The sequence below is a fragment of the Theropithecus gelada genome, chromosome 6 (genome assembly GCF_003255815.1).
Source record: "Theropithecus gelada isolate Dixy chromosome 6, Tgel_1.0, whole genome shotgun sequence".
Lineage (NCBI taxonomy): Eukaryota > Metazoa > Chordata > Mammalia > Primates > Cercopithecidae > Theropithecus > Theropithecus gelada.
Window position 1 is genome coordinate 169,308,754 of NC_037673.1, and position 13,588 is coordinate 169,322,341.

The 13,588-nt window shown below is 39.2% G+C and overlaps 1 protein-coding gene across 2 annotated transcripts in view; it reads left to right on the forward strand.

Annotated features, from left to right (window-relative positions):
- Nucleotides 1-13,113, forward strand: part of CREBRF (CREB3 regulatory factor) — an 84,984-nt gene extending 71,871 nt beyond the window's left edge. The window contains exons 8-10 of one of the 2 annotated variants that reach the window (XM_025387182.1): nt 910-1,032; nt 7,477-7,612; nt 12,652-13,113. In XM_025387182.1, the coding sequence (XP_025242967.1) occupies nt 910-1,032; nt 7,477-7,592 (239 nt within the window). In that variant the 3' untranslated portion in view covers nt 7,593-7,612; nt 12,652-13,113. Of the gene's footprint in view, nt 1-909; nt 1,033-7,476 lie in introns of both variants that reach the window. The other variant, XM_025387181.1, reaches the window with a different exon arrangement.
- The last annotated feature ends 475 nt before the right edge of the window (nt 13,114-13,588 follow it).

Consider the following 13,588-nt stretch of genomic DNA (forward strand, 5'->3'; position numbering starts at 1 on the left):
ATGGTCTCGATCTCCTGACCTCGTGATCCGCCCGTCTCGGCCTCCCAAAGTGCTGGGATTACAGGCGTGAGCCACCGCGCCCGGCTCTATCAGGTCTTAAACCAATGAAGACAAGTAGGGCAAGTTGCTTACAGGATGGTGGACATTGATGCATGTCTACAGTGTGTTGTCTTTTTTCATTGCCTTTTTTTTAGTTGGAGATGGGGTCTCACTGTGGTACCTAGGCTGGATCACAGTGGTTATTCACAGTTACTATCCTAGTGCAACTGCCTGCAACTCCTGGGCTAAAGCGATTCGCCTGCCTCAGCCTCCCAAGTGTCTGGGACTGCAGGTGCACACCACAACACCTGGCTATAGTGCAGTGTGTTATCAAAAGTGCATACCCAATAATCTTGAGGGTTTTGTTGTTGTTGTTAGTGTTGTTTGTTGTTGTTGTTGTTTTTTGAGACAGAGTCTTGCTCTGTCATCCAGGTGGGAGTGCAGTGACATGATCTTGGCTCACTGCAACCTCCACCTCCTGGGTTCAAGTAATTCTCCTGCCTCAGCCTCTGGAATAGCTGTAACTACAGGCACATGCCACCACACCTGGCTAATTTTTGTGTTTTTTATTAGACACAGGGTTTCACCATTTGGCCAGGCTGGTCTGTAACACCTGACCTCAAGCAATCCACCTGCCTTGGCCTCCCAAAGTGTTGGGATTATAGGCGTGAGCCACCGCAGCTGGCCAATCTTGAGATCTTTTTAAAAACCAAGTGCCACATCATTTGAAATTAATCCCTTTGGGTAGGAGCCACTTGTAATCATCACTGCTTAATACTTTCTTACTCAATTTCTTAATTATCTGTTATTACATAATTAAAAGGAAAGTCTTTCATGGTAGTGACATAAGTGTTTTGTTCTGTCTTACAGATAATTTATTGTTTGTAATCAACTCCATCAAGCAAGAGATTGTAAACCGGGTACAGAATCCAAGAGATGAGAGAGGACCCAACATGGGGCAGAAGCTTGAAATCCTCATTAAAGATACTCTCGGTAAGAAGAATATTAGATAAATTCATAACGATTAATAACATGTATAAGATGTATGATTTAAGGGGATATTAAAAGTTTTTAGTTGAAGGAAAAACTCAAGTGCTCTCATTGTAATCACTCTCCTTTATGAGTAATTTTATCTTCTGAGATTTAGTGTTTCATAAGCATGTGTTGCAGGTGACCACAGTTTGTAATTTAGACTTAATCATGAAACTATTTTAACATTTAAGAAAAACAAACTTCTAGCAACTTTAACCTTTCATGGAGGACAAAAGGTCCCAGAGCTGTCAAGCCTGCAGTTTGTACTTTAGTGTAGAGATTCTTACTTGTTTTACTCAGTAATGCATTTCACAGGATTCTAACAAACTTGGCTCTCTGGTTTCCCATCCCAGAAAAGATTGCACAATGTCGGGAGGATCAGAGAGGCAGGGATCTAGACGTCAGGCCAACTGAGAGCCAACAGGGAAGAGAGAGCTAGCTAGTATAGACGTAGACATGAGAACTCAGCTCAGCTGCTATAGGAGAAAGTCACTGACAAACAGTAGCATCCAAGGCATCCAGCATTATACAACTCACGAAAACCCCCAAAATTTAATTTACACAATAAAAGGTCAAATGTTTTTCTTGAACAAAACTATATTTATATTGAAAACAATCAGGTGGAAAGTAGACCCTAAACATCAGTATTTTCCTCAGCAATCACTTACTTCCTGCTTCCATATGGATTAACTGTGTGCTTTACCTTTTCTTCAAATGGGTTGATGCTATTTTAATTTTTTATGTATTCTTTCATAGCATTTCTTTCTTTTCTTTCCTTTTATTTTTAAAAGCATTGTTATTCTTCCTTTGTTAGCTACAGGGGGAAATTTAACATTACAAGAAAAAGTTATTTTTACCTTTTTATTTTTTAATGTAAACATTTTATATGTTTGGTAAGCTTATGTACTCCTTTACACTTGAAGGTTAGTTTTACCAGTTATAAAATCCTCAACTCATATTTTCTTTCCTGGAGTATCTTGAATATGATTCTCCATTTTCTTTTGGCGTAAGTGTTGCTATTGAAAAGCTAATACTGGCTGGGCGTGGTGGCTCATGCCTGTAATCCCAACACTTTGGGAGGCCAAGGCAGGCGGATCACTTGAGGTCAGGAGTTCGAGACCAGCCTGGCCAACATGGTAAAACCTCGTCTACTAAAACTACAAAAATTAGCTGGGCGTGGTGGCGGGCGCCTGTAATCCCAGGTACTTGGGAGGCTGAGGCAGGAGAATCGCTTGAATGCAGGAGGGGTAGAGGTTGCAGTGAGCTGAGATCACGCCACTGCACTCTAGCCTGGGTGACAGACATAGCGAAACTCTGTCTCAAAAAAAAAAGAGAAAGAGGCCAGGCACGGTGGCTCAAGCCTGTAATCCCAGCACTTTGGGAGGCTGAGACGGGCGGATCACGAGGTCAGGAGATCGAGACCATCCTGGCTAACACGATGAAACCCTGTCTCTACTAAAAAATACAAAAAAAACTAGCCGGGTGAGGTGGCGGGCGCCTGTAGTCCCAGCTACTCAGGAGGCTGAGGCAGGAGGATGGTGTAAACCCGGGAGGTGGAGCTTGCAGTGAACTGAGATCACGCCACTGCACTCCAGCCTGGGCGACAAAGTGAGACTTTGTCTCAAAAAAAAAAAAGAAAAGCTAATATTGCCTAATTATTTTTTCCTTATAAGTACTTTGCTGTTTTTGCCTAGGTGTCAAAAGGATTTTTCCTTTAAATACCAGTGATTTTACTAGGTTATATCTTAGAGTTGGTAATTTTTAGTTGACATTTTTATGTTTATAGTGTGCTCTTTCAATATGTACTTTCAAATGTTTTTAGTGTTTGATCTGTTCCCTTGGTTTGCTTTTCTTCTGTGGGGACTCACATCTATAGGTTGGCTCTTCGCCCATCTTTAGTATTTGTTTGTCTTTCTTTTCTCTCTCTCTCTCTGTCTCTCTCTCTCTCTCTCCTTTCTCTCCTTCCTCTCTCTCCTCTCTTTCCTTTCTTTCTTTCAACAGTGTTTTTCTGTCACCCAGGCAGTAGTGCAGTGGCACAGTCTTAGCTCACTGCAGCCTCCACCTCCCAGGTTCAAGCGATTATCCTGCCTCAGCCTCCTGAGTAGCTTACAGGCATCTGCCACCACACCTGGCTAATTTTTGTATTTTTTAGTAGAGATGGAGTTTTACCATGTTGGCCAGGCTGGTCTCGAACTCCCAACTTTAAATGGTCTTCCTGCCTTGTGTCACTTTTTCTTGAATCATTTTTATCTCTTCATTTCTTTTTTAACATTATTTCTCCTTTTTGCCTTCTGTTTCTCTTAAAGCATTATTTGCTGTCATTAGTTGCTGATCTTAGGTTCCTTTTAATTTCAGGAATTTTCCCCTGTATTTCTAATTCTTTTCTGAATTCTGTCACCTTATTTCTTAGTTATTCTATTTCTGATTTATGTTCTTTCATGTATCGTGCCATTTTCTTTAATGTCTTTTATTCTCTTTTTTCTTAGAAAAAGTTGTGGGATTCTGACCTTGATACTTCTCTGTTGTTCATATATATATATGAAATTAGTTCCTCTGAACTTCTAAAAGGAGGTTTGGTTCAGAATAGCTTTTCTTTTTTCACAGAGTCTCCGCTTTTCAGTTAACATTTAAAAACATGGCAGCCGGGCGCAGTGGCTCACACCTGTAATCCCAGCACTTTGGGAGGCTGAGGCAGGCGGATCATGAGGTCAGGAGATCAAGACCATCCTGGCTAACGTGGTGAAACCCTGTCTCTACTAAAAATACAAAAAATTAGCTGGGCATGGTGGCACGTGCCTGTAGTCCCAGCTACTCGGGAGGCTGAGGCAGGAGAATTGCTTGATCTCAGGAGGCAGAGGTTGACATTGAGCCAAGATTGTGCCACTGCACTCCCACCTGGGTGACAGAGCAAGACTCTGTCTCAAAAAAACAAAACAAAACAAAAAAACATGGCACGCCAGCTTTGGTGGCTTTTTCCTGTAATCCTAGTCACTTGGGAGACTGAGGCAGGAGGATCATGTGAGGTCAAGATTCTAGACCAGCCTGGGCAACATATCTCTGAAACAAAAACAAAAAAATGGCACCTGGCTTTCTGAGATTTCTTTTTTTTTTTTTGAGACGGAGTCTTGCTCTATCACCCAGGCTGGAGTGCATTGGCACAATCTCGGCTCACTGCAAGCTCCGCCTCCCAGGTTCACGCCATTCTCCTGCCTCAGCCTCCTGAGTAGCTAGGACTACAGGCGCCCACCACCATGCCTGGCTAATTTTTTTTGTATTTTTAGTAGAGATGGGGTCTCACCATGTTAGCCACGATGGTCTGGATCTCCTGACCTCGTGATCTTCCCGCCTCGGCCTCCCAAAGTGCTGGGATTACAGGCGTGAGCCACTGCGCCCGGCCCTGAGATTTCTTTTTCTGCTCCCCTCCCTCATTTTATATGGACCATCTCTGTTTCATGTCTTTAGTTCCTTTCTTGCTTGATTTTAATTTCAACCCCAGGGTTTTTTGTTTTGTTTTGAGACAAAGTCTCACTCTGTCGCCCAGGCTACAGTGCAGTGGCGTGATCTTGGCTCACTGCAGCCTCTGCCTCCCAGGTTCAAGTGATTTTCCTGCCTCAGCCTCCCCAGTAGCTTGGATTACAGGCACACACGACCATACCCGGCTAATTTTTGTGTTTTTACTGGAGATGGGGTTTTACCATGTTGGCCAGGCTAGTATCAAACTCCTGACATTGAGTGATCTGCCTGCCTTGGCCTCCCAAAGTGTTAGGATTACAGGCCTGAGCCACTGTGCCTGGCCAGTTTTTTTTGTTTTTATCATGGCTTGCTCTTGTCCTGCAAGAGTCCTGGCTGGTCCATTTTCAGAGTTCACAGAGGCTCAACTGTGGGCTCCTTCACTTCCAACTGTGGGCTCCTTGTACTCACCTTGTATTCAATATTGGGTTGGAGAAAATCCCTCACAGCTTTAGCTGCAGTTCTCAAGTTGACCGTGCTGTACTTGCCAGTGGGTAACCTATTGGCTATTTAGACATTTTTTTTTGTTTTCATTTGCATTACTTCCTTTTGGCCCATCCACATAAATATTGATAATGCTGTTGCCGTACATGTCTTAAAGATTTTGGTAGTTTGTTCCCACCTTCTTGAATGTTGGGGTTCCTAGGGATACCTTATCACTTGTAAATATTTTCCATGGGTTTATGGTTTTGCCATTTAGTGCTCTGTTTTTATATGGGGAAATGAAGATTAAAAATCTATGTGGTGGCTGAATGCAGTGGCTCATGCCTGTAATCCCAACACTTTGGGAGGCTGAGGTGGGAGGATCGATTGAGGCCAGGAGTTCAAGACCAGTCTGAACCTGGAAGGTTGAGGCTTCAGTGAGCAGTGATTGCACCACTGCACTCCAGCCTGGGCAACAGAGTGAGACCCTTTCTCAAAAACAACAATAACAACAGCTATACAGCTCTATTCCTAGAATTTGCCTCTAGACCAGTTTAAATGGGTTGGAGTTTTTTTTCTTTTCTTTTTGAGACAGTCTCTTTCTGTCACCCAGGCTGGAGTACAGTGGCACTATCTTGACTTACTGCAACCTCTGCCTCCTGGGTTCAAGTGATTCTTACGCCTCAGCCTTCCGAGTAGCATGTGCTACCACGTGCGGCAAATTTTTTTTTTTTTTTTTTCTGAGATGGAGTCTTGCTTAGTTGCCCAGGCTGGAGTGGAGTGGCGCGATCTCAGTTCGCTGCAAGCTCTGCCTCCTAGGTTCATGCCATTCTTCTGCCTCAGCCTTCCAAGTAGGTGGGACTACAGGTGCCCGCCACCATGCCCAGCTAATTTTTTTTTTTTTTGTATTTTTAGTAGAGATGGGGTTTCACCATGTTAGCCAGGATGGTCTCGATCTCCTGACCTCGTGATCCACCTGCCTCGGCCTCCCAAAGTGCTGGGATTACAGGCATGAGCCTCCGCGCCTGGCCTAATTTTTGTATTTTTAATGGAGACGGGGTTTCACCATGTTGGCCAGGCTGGTCTCAAACTCCTGATCTCAGGTGATCTGCCTGCCTCGGCCTCCCAAAGTGCTGGTATTACAGGTGTGAGCCACCGCGCCCGGCCGACAAATACATTTCTTTCTTTTTTTTTTTTTTTTTTGAGATAGAGTTTCACTCTTGTTGCCCAGGCTAGAGTGCAGTGGCACGATCTTGGCTCACCACAACCTCCACCCCCCGGGTTCAAGCGGTTCTCCTGCCTCAGCCTCCCGAGTAGCTGGGATTATAGGCATGTGCCACCATGCCTGGCTAATTTTGTGTTTTCAGTAGAGACGGGGTTTCTCCATGTTGGTCAGGCTGGTCTCGAACTCCTGACCTCAGGTGATCCGCCTGCCTCAACCTTTCAAAGTGCTGGGATTACAGGCATGAGCCACCGTGCCTGGCTGACAAATATATTTCTGTTTCCATCCTTTTTATTTTTCTTAATACTTTAAAAAATGTACTTAAACCTCTGTTATTTGATTTACTGATTTTACCTTTTGGTCTTACTATGGAAGATGAGGAAGATGAGAAAATCTACATACTTACGCTGCTCCCACCTTTCTCCCTCTTCTCTTCCAACATTTCTTATTCATTCATTCACTTTTTTAAAATGAAGTAAAGGAAACTTAAACTGTATCCAGTAATTATAAAAATGACCCAAAACATCTTTCAGGTCTATATTTTCAGTTTCATGGGTGAAGCCCACCCATGGAACTTGGTGAGTTTAGAGTAATTGGAAGAGACTGGCTGAGAGAACAGGGAAAACCAGGACATGGGAAGCAGTGCCTGTTGGCAGGCTTTGGGTTTGGGTTTGGACTGTTATTTGGACTGTTACACTTGTCATCTACCTCACTTTAAATGTTGGTTTACGATTTTTCTTTTTTTTTTTTTTTTTTTGAGACAGAGTCTCACTCTGTCGCCTAGACTGGAGTGCAGTGGCCGGATCTCAGCTCACTGCAAGCTCCGTCTCCTGGGTTTATGCCATTCTCCTACCTCAGCCTCCCGAGCAGCTGGGACTACAGGCGCCTGCCACCTCGCCCGGCTAGTTTTTTGTATTTTTTAGTAGAGATGGGGTTTCACCGGGTTAGCCAGGATGGTCTCGATCTCCTGACCTCATGATCCGCCCGCCTCGGCCTCCCAAAGTGCTGGGATTACAGACTTGCGCCACCGCGCCCGGCCGGTTTACGATTTTTCATGGCTATTCCTGGTTTGACAGTAATATGAAGGGTAGCATTGTTTTCTGAGCTGCAATAACAAGTGCCAGGGAATTTATTTGGGACCAGTATCAAGCTGAGGGCCACACCTGATCCTCAGATGTTACCAGCTCCTTCCCTTCCCTTCATGGCCTTCCATTTCTGTGTCTACATGTGCCTTTTATTCTTTTTTTCAGGTCTACCAGTTGCTGGGCAAACCTCAGAATTTGTTAACCAAGTGTTAGAGAAGACTGCAGAAGGGAATCCCACTGGAGGCCTTGTAGGATTAAGGATACCAACATCAAAGGTTTAATCAGCCTCATTGGACCACTGGTCAGAAATGTCTGCGTTTTGTCACGTTATCCATTGTAAATTTTCATTCTGTTTTGCATGTCAGTTAGCATTATGTAAACATTTACAATTAGGTTACATTGTTTTAAGAACTAAGTAGCATAAGTGAAGCATGATCCAAAATACTTGATTATTGCATTTTCAGAGCATAAACCATGATTAAAACTGCTACTGGCATCAGAATTGAAAATCATAGTTTAAGTAAATGTTTAGGTACAGATTACAAAAATCTGTTAAATCAAAACATTTTGGAGGAGTGAAATAGTAAAATGCCAAGTATTGTGGCAGATTTATGCTCTGAACCACACACAAAAAAAATTGAGGAAGCATTTTTTTAAACGGTCGGTTTAAATTGTTTTTAGAATTATTGCTTTTTGTTCTAATTTTCCACAACCATTAATCTCACTTGTATATGGCACACCCAGCACTTGTGCCTGTGGGCCATATTAGATGTTCATTGTCAGAGCTCAAGATGATATATATAAATATATATATATATATACACACACAAATGTCTGTGCAAGTAAGAAAAAAAAAAGCATATTCTTTGTGCCTTGTATTTTGGGGAAACTATAAAACTGGTAATATTTTGTATGATGAAAACCCTAATGAGAAAAAAACAAGATATATAGATGGAAAAATTATGGGGTTTAAATGTTTTTTTGTTCCAACTCTTTTTCAGATTTTTTGAATGTATATAGGACTATGTTGAAATGTAGATATATGCCACAGAGTCTGTGTATTGTATAAAAAACAAAACAAAAAAACAACAAAAAAAAGATGGCTCTAGAAAACTCATATTTCGGTACTTGACCGGAAGAAGACAAATACTTGCACATTATTGCGATTGTTTTATTTTTTGTACCAAAGACAAATGCAACTGATATGGCAAACTGCCAGTCTAAGTAAAGTTTTGCACAGCTTACATGATACTGTATGAATGTATGAAAAAAAGGAGAAAAAAAAAGAAAAAAAAAGGTCAGGGTTAGGGATCTTACTGAACTGTGAATTTTATTTCTGTTTGGGTCCAATTATCTACAGAAGGAGCATCCATACATACAAATATTATTTTGCTGTTCCTCTAGTTCGCTTCCATAGTAGATAAGTTGGTGGCCATTTAGATGTCTTTTATTTCTGCACTTACTGTAGGAAATTTTAATATATTTCATTTTAGTAAGCTATTGGTAAAATAGTTTTTGACTTTGAAAATTAAAATGTTTATTTAGCTTATTGTAGTATACTTCCACCAGACAACAAAATAGATTATTTTTATTGTATTATGTATATATATATATGTAAAGAAAGAAAAAAGCTAAAAATATCTGATTCTTTAGTTGCCACTTTTCCAATTGATGTATTATTGTGCATGTAATATTTTCAAAGATCAACACAGGCTTAAAACAAAAACAATTTATAGATTTTTATATTTTTGTACAGGTATTTTCAAACTAGCTTCTTCAAACTTAACATGTGACTTATTCTTCTATAGTTTCTAGAATTGAGAAACATTAACACATTTAGTTTTTAGGTGCTCTTTTTTGCTCATATAAAACAGCTTCATTAGTCAGTGTTTTAACTGTGTTCAAGCTTTACCTCTTGATGAGAAATTTCTTATGTCAAGGCAGCATTATAAACCTTCCCCCACAGATTTTTCCATCCTGTCTCTCTTAACTGTTTTATTCTCAAATCTTGTGTTTTGAACTCTGAAAACTGGTGGCTTAAAAACTAAAAAAAGAAAAAAAGCATATTTAGCAAGGAAAAAAATACCAAAAATTTCAGGCACAGCTGCTGGTAAAATTATCTATTTCTCCATTACCCACTGTAGGATTTCTTTTTAAATTATACTTTGACTATAAAGTGTCAAAGTATAATTTGTTCTTTTCTTTTACTTCTTATACCCTATTTGTAAGCTATAGCATATGAAGCTATAGCTTGTGAAGGTTTGATCTAGAACACCCAGTAACAAATGAACAATGTTGCTTACCTGCATCTTTGACATCTTAAAAAAGAAACCCAAGAAGAATTGTAAGGATTGTCTTACCACCTTAGCTGAACTGTGATGCACAAGATTTTTCTGTGTGTTTGGTGGAAATGTACCTGGTTAGGACATTCACGCTAAACAGATGATAAGCTCAAGTCTAATGGTTTAATAGAATGTAAGTTCATTGTTTAAAGCTTTTCCTTTTTAGGTGAGAGAAGCAAAGCACAGGCTTGCAAGTTGGAAGTATATGAAGTCTTGACAGAATGTGTCTGGTAAATTGAAAAGTGTTTCAAACTATGGCAGTTTTGCAATCAGGTGAAAATCACCTCATGATATTCAGCCGATAAGGTTTATAGAATTGCCCCTTTCTAGCTGCTCTGTTAGAATTCTGGTTTTTGATACTTTTTTCCGGTCTGCAAACCAGAATTTGATTTTTTGGTCTTGCATTTCAAAAAAAAAGACTTTGAATCTGTTTAGTAGATTCCATATCCTTGAGTTTCAGTGTTTTATATGTACTACTTAAGTTAAATAGTTAAAAGCTTTTAAATAGTTGAGCTTTTTAATGTTGACACTTTATTTTGTACCTATTTATATATGTATGTATATCTTAGAAAAGCACTTTGTTAAAAAATTGCATTTTATATGATTCCTGCCATTTGCTGCTAAATCTGGGCTGGTCAGAATGCTGCAGCGATACTTGATCTATATAAAAACCTGGCAGTAAAATGTAGAGTGAAAGTTAAATCCTCTTGCTGTTTTAACTTTATCATAAAGATGACATAGGCAAGCTGTGCAGCTTTACATTTTAACCAGGGGACTCTGTGGCATTTAAAACCGTCTAGAAATGGTTGTACTTTAATGCCAGTAATAATCTGCTTCCTCTATTGTCATTAAAATATATACGTTTAGTGTATCACACAAACCAATCTTATAAGGGTAATGTAAAAACCCCAACAATTGTACATGTTCTGTTTTTGAAAATTGTGGCATGTATTTTTGGGTGAAGATCATTAGAGAAGAGTTCTCTAAAGGTTTTCTGTGTTCATACATGGTATACAGATAGCTCATAATGAAGTCCAGAATCTTACTTTAAGTGAAGGCATTGTGAATTCACCTCAAGTAAACCCATTGTTCCAAAGCAATTATAAACTTTGACTCTAGTACTACTATGATTTAAAAAAAAAAAACCCAACAAAAACCTTTTTTCCTAGTTTCAGATACACTGGATTCTTTATAGAGTTTGTCTCCATATGAAAGCATGCTGTCCAGTCGCTCTTGTTAAGATCTTGTCTGAGTTTTGAATTGGGTGCCACACTTTTCCAGTCAATATAATTGCTTGTTCTACTGTACCATGTATGATTCTTGTCCTTTCCTATATCCTTCATGACAGATTATGATGTGGCTTTATATTGTGCCTTACTTGTACATTTAAAACTAAACGTCTTCATTCCCTTCCACTTCCTACATCTTTAACTTTGACCTTTTTGGTAAGAGAATCAGAACTATTACAAAAGCATCATGAAGGATTTCAGATGGGTATGGTTTCAAATTCCCTCTCTTTATAGTTATTTTATATTTGTATGAAAGACCAGTTTTGGATGGTCTTTGAATATGAGGGGGAAAGATTAGCAGTAATTTCACTACATCCCTTTTCTCTGACTTTCATGCATTTCTCATACATCTTCTTTCTGATGCTTGACTTTATTTGCTTCCTAGCAATAGTCTGCATTTAAAGAAAGGTGTGTTCAATTCATCAGCTTGAAATTGACTATTTCATTTTTCCAGGATTTTTTAGGAGAAGAGTACCCATTTTGTTTTATAAAAACAGATGACAAGTCTCTTTAAAAGAAACAGAAGTACAGTACTTTTGAAATACAATGCTGTTAGTTTGGATTTCTTTTTATATATATATATAATATTCATACAATGATCTGATGTTTGCCTTCATTAATAAAGCTGTTAGTTTATTCACCAAAATGTCAAGAATGGATGTGCTTTTCTTTATTGCATACGTTTAAAAAATTTAGCTGCTAAGATTTAGTTAATGTTCTAATAAATGAATTCAAGTTGCCTTCAGCAAGAATTAACAAAAACTTACGTTCCCTTTATATAGTTTCCTAAAATTCTGTTCAAGTATTTTCTAGTTAATTATGTAACAGAATGTTAGCATCTCTCCATATCTTGAAACTTGAATTTTGAGAATGCATTGAATTATGCTTTCAGTGTTAAAGTAAAAGGTTTCAATTATCCTTCTAGTGAAGTCTGTTGTGGAATACCATTTCCCATGGAACTGAGGCCATTTCCACAACTTTGCACAGAACTTGCAGTCTTGTTCTTCCCTTGGATCATGACAAATAAGTCTCACACAGTGCCGTAATACTTGTGGATTCTTTTGTAATCTTTGTAATCTTAATAAGGGCATTATGAGAAGACGACTCCATGTTTTTTTAATACTTCAAACACATTGGGATGTAACAATGAATGTCAACTGTAGGAATGGTTGTTTCGTTTTAAGGAATAAGCATGTTGGGGAAAGATGATGAAAATGTACTACTGAAAGTTATACACTTCCATAGGCAAATGGGATTATGTGTTGAAGCATAGTCCTCATGCTTAATAAACTGACTGAAATTGTAGAAATTACACCTAGGAACTGAGCTAGGTCAAATTGCCATTTTTGTTTAGATAAGAGAGTTTTGGAGGTAGTAGTGAGGGGTTACAACCTTAAAACTGCTTCCAAACAGTATTTTGGAATTGAAGACTTGGTGACTAGTGAAGAACATCAAAGTTGGGTATTTCAATGTGCCAAGTTTGGGTGAACTAGGTTCGGTTTGCCTCTTTCATAACAATGTAAACACAATGGTGTAGTTAATTAAATTCTGGGTGGATAGGAGCAGGACTGATTACTGTGTCTTGCTCTTCGCCCTGTTTTTTTCAGAACCAAATAACAGAAACGTATATGTGTGTACTGTATCTGCCTTTCCACCACATTTTTATGACACTGTATTCCACTGCCTGCTTTTTTACCTTCTTTCCCTAGGATTTGTCCTACAGCTTAGTATTGTGGTTGACAACAATACTAGGGCTGACAGCACAGAAGTCACAAGAGAAGAGTGGAAGGGCAAGAATTCAAAGCATTTGTTCATACAATGTGGCAACCTCTTTTGCATAGTTGCGTAGGATCCTGTTTGTAATGCTATCATAAATATTCTGTAGTTTTGTTTTTTTTCTCTCTCCCAACTGGAGCTATGACACTTTTTATTGGATTCAGTCTTGTCTCTTGTCTAGAAAGAACTTTATCTTGTTGACGCATGAGCTGTTTAAAAATTATTCTATTAAATGTTGGTTAATAGTTGTGCAGTTTTTCATTTCAGAAGGAAAGGCAATGCAAATTTTGCCTTTGTTTTCTGTCACCTTCCAGCCCCTGAGCACTTCTAGTCAGATACAGATTCATCAGTGTATGCAACATCCTTTGTAATTTAAAATAAAAAAAGATGAAAAGGTTCTGAATTGTTTGCCTCGTATTTTCACCCTTCCTTTCTGTACTTGTATCTTGCTTACCTAGGTAACCATCCACTCCTCAAGATAACCTATTCCAAAGAAATTCCAAATCACAGAGAGTGGAGAACTGCTGGTCTGCTGCTCCTCTCATGGTGATAATCAAAGAGCTAACATTTTTTTTGACACGATAGGTTGATTTTTCAATATTTTACTGATATTTAGCTATTACATAGAATTATTTGTTGATACAAGCATTTGCATTCTTCACAGTTTAGAGGATATTCTTATTTCTCCTCTTTGAATCTTTGGGCAAGTGTTCTCCATGGGAAATAAAATACTTTGGGTCTCTCCTGATTTAAACATTTGTATGTGTTTGTGTGTTTAATCATTCTAAGTAAGTCTCCAAGCTAAGCTGGGCATACACATAGAGCCTTAAGTCCAGAGACCTAAGTAAAGGCTACCATCAGAGTATGTGG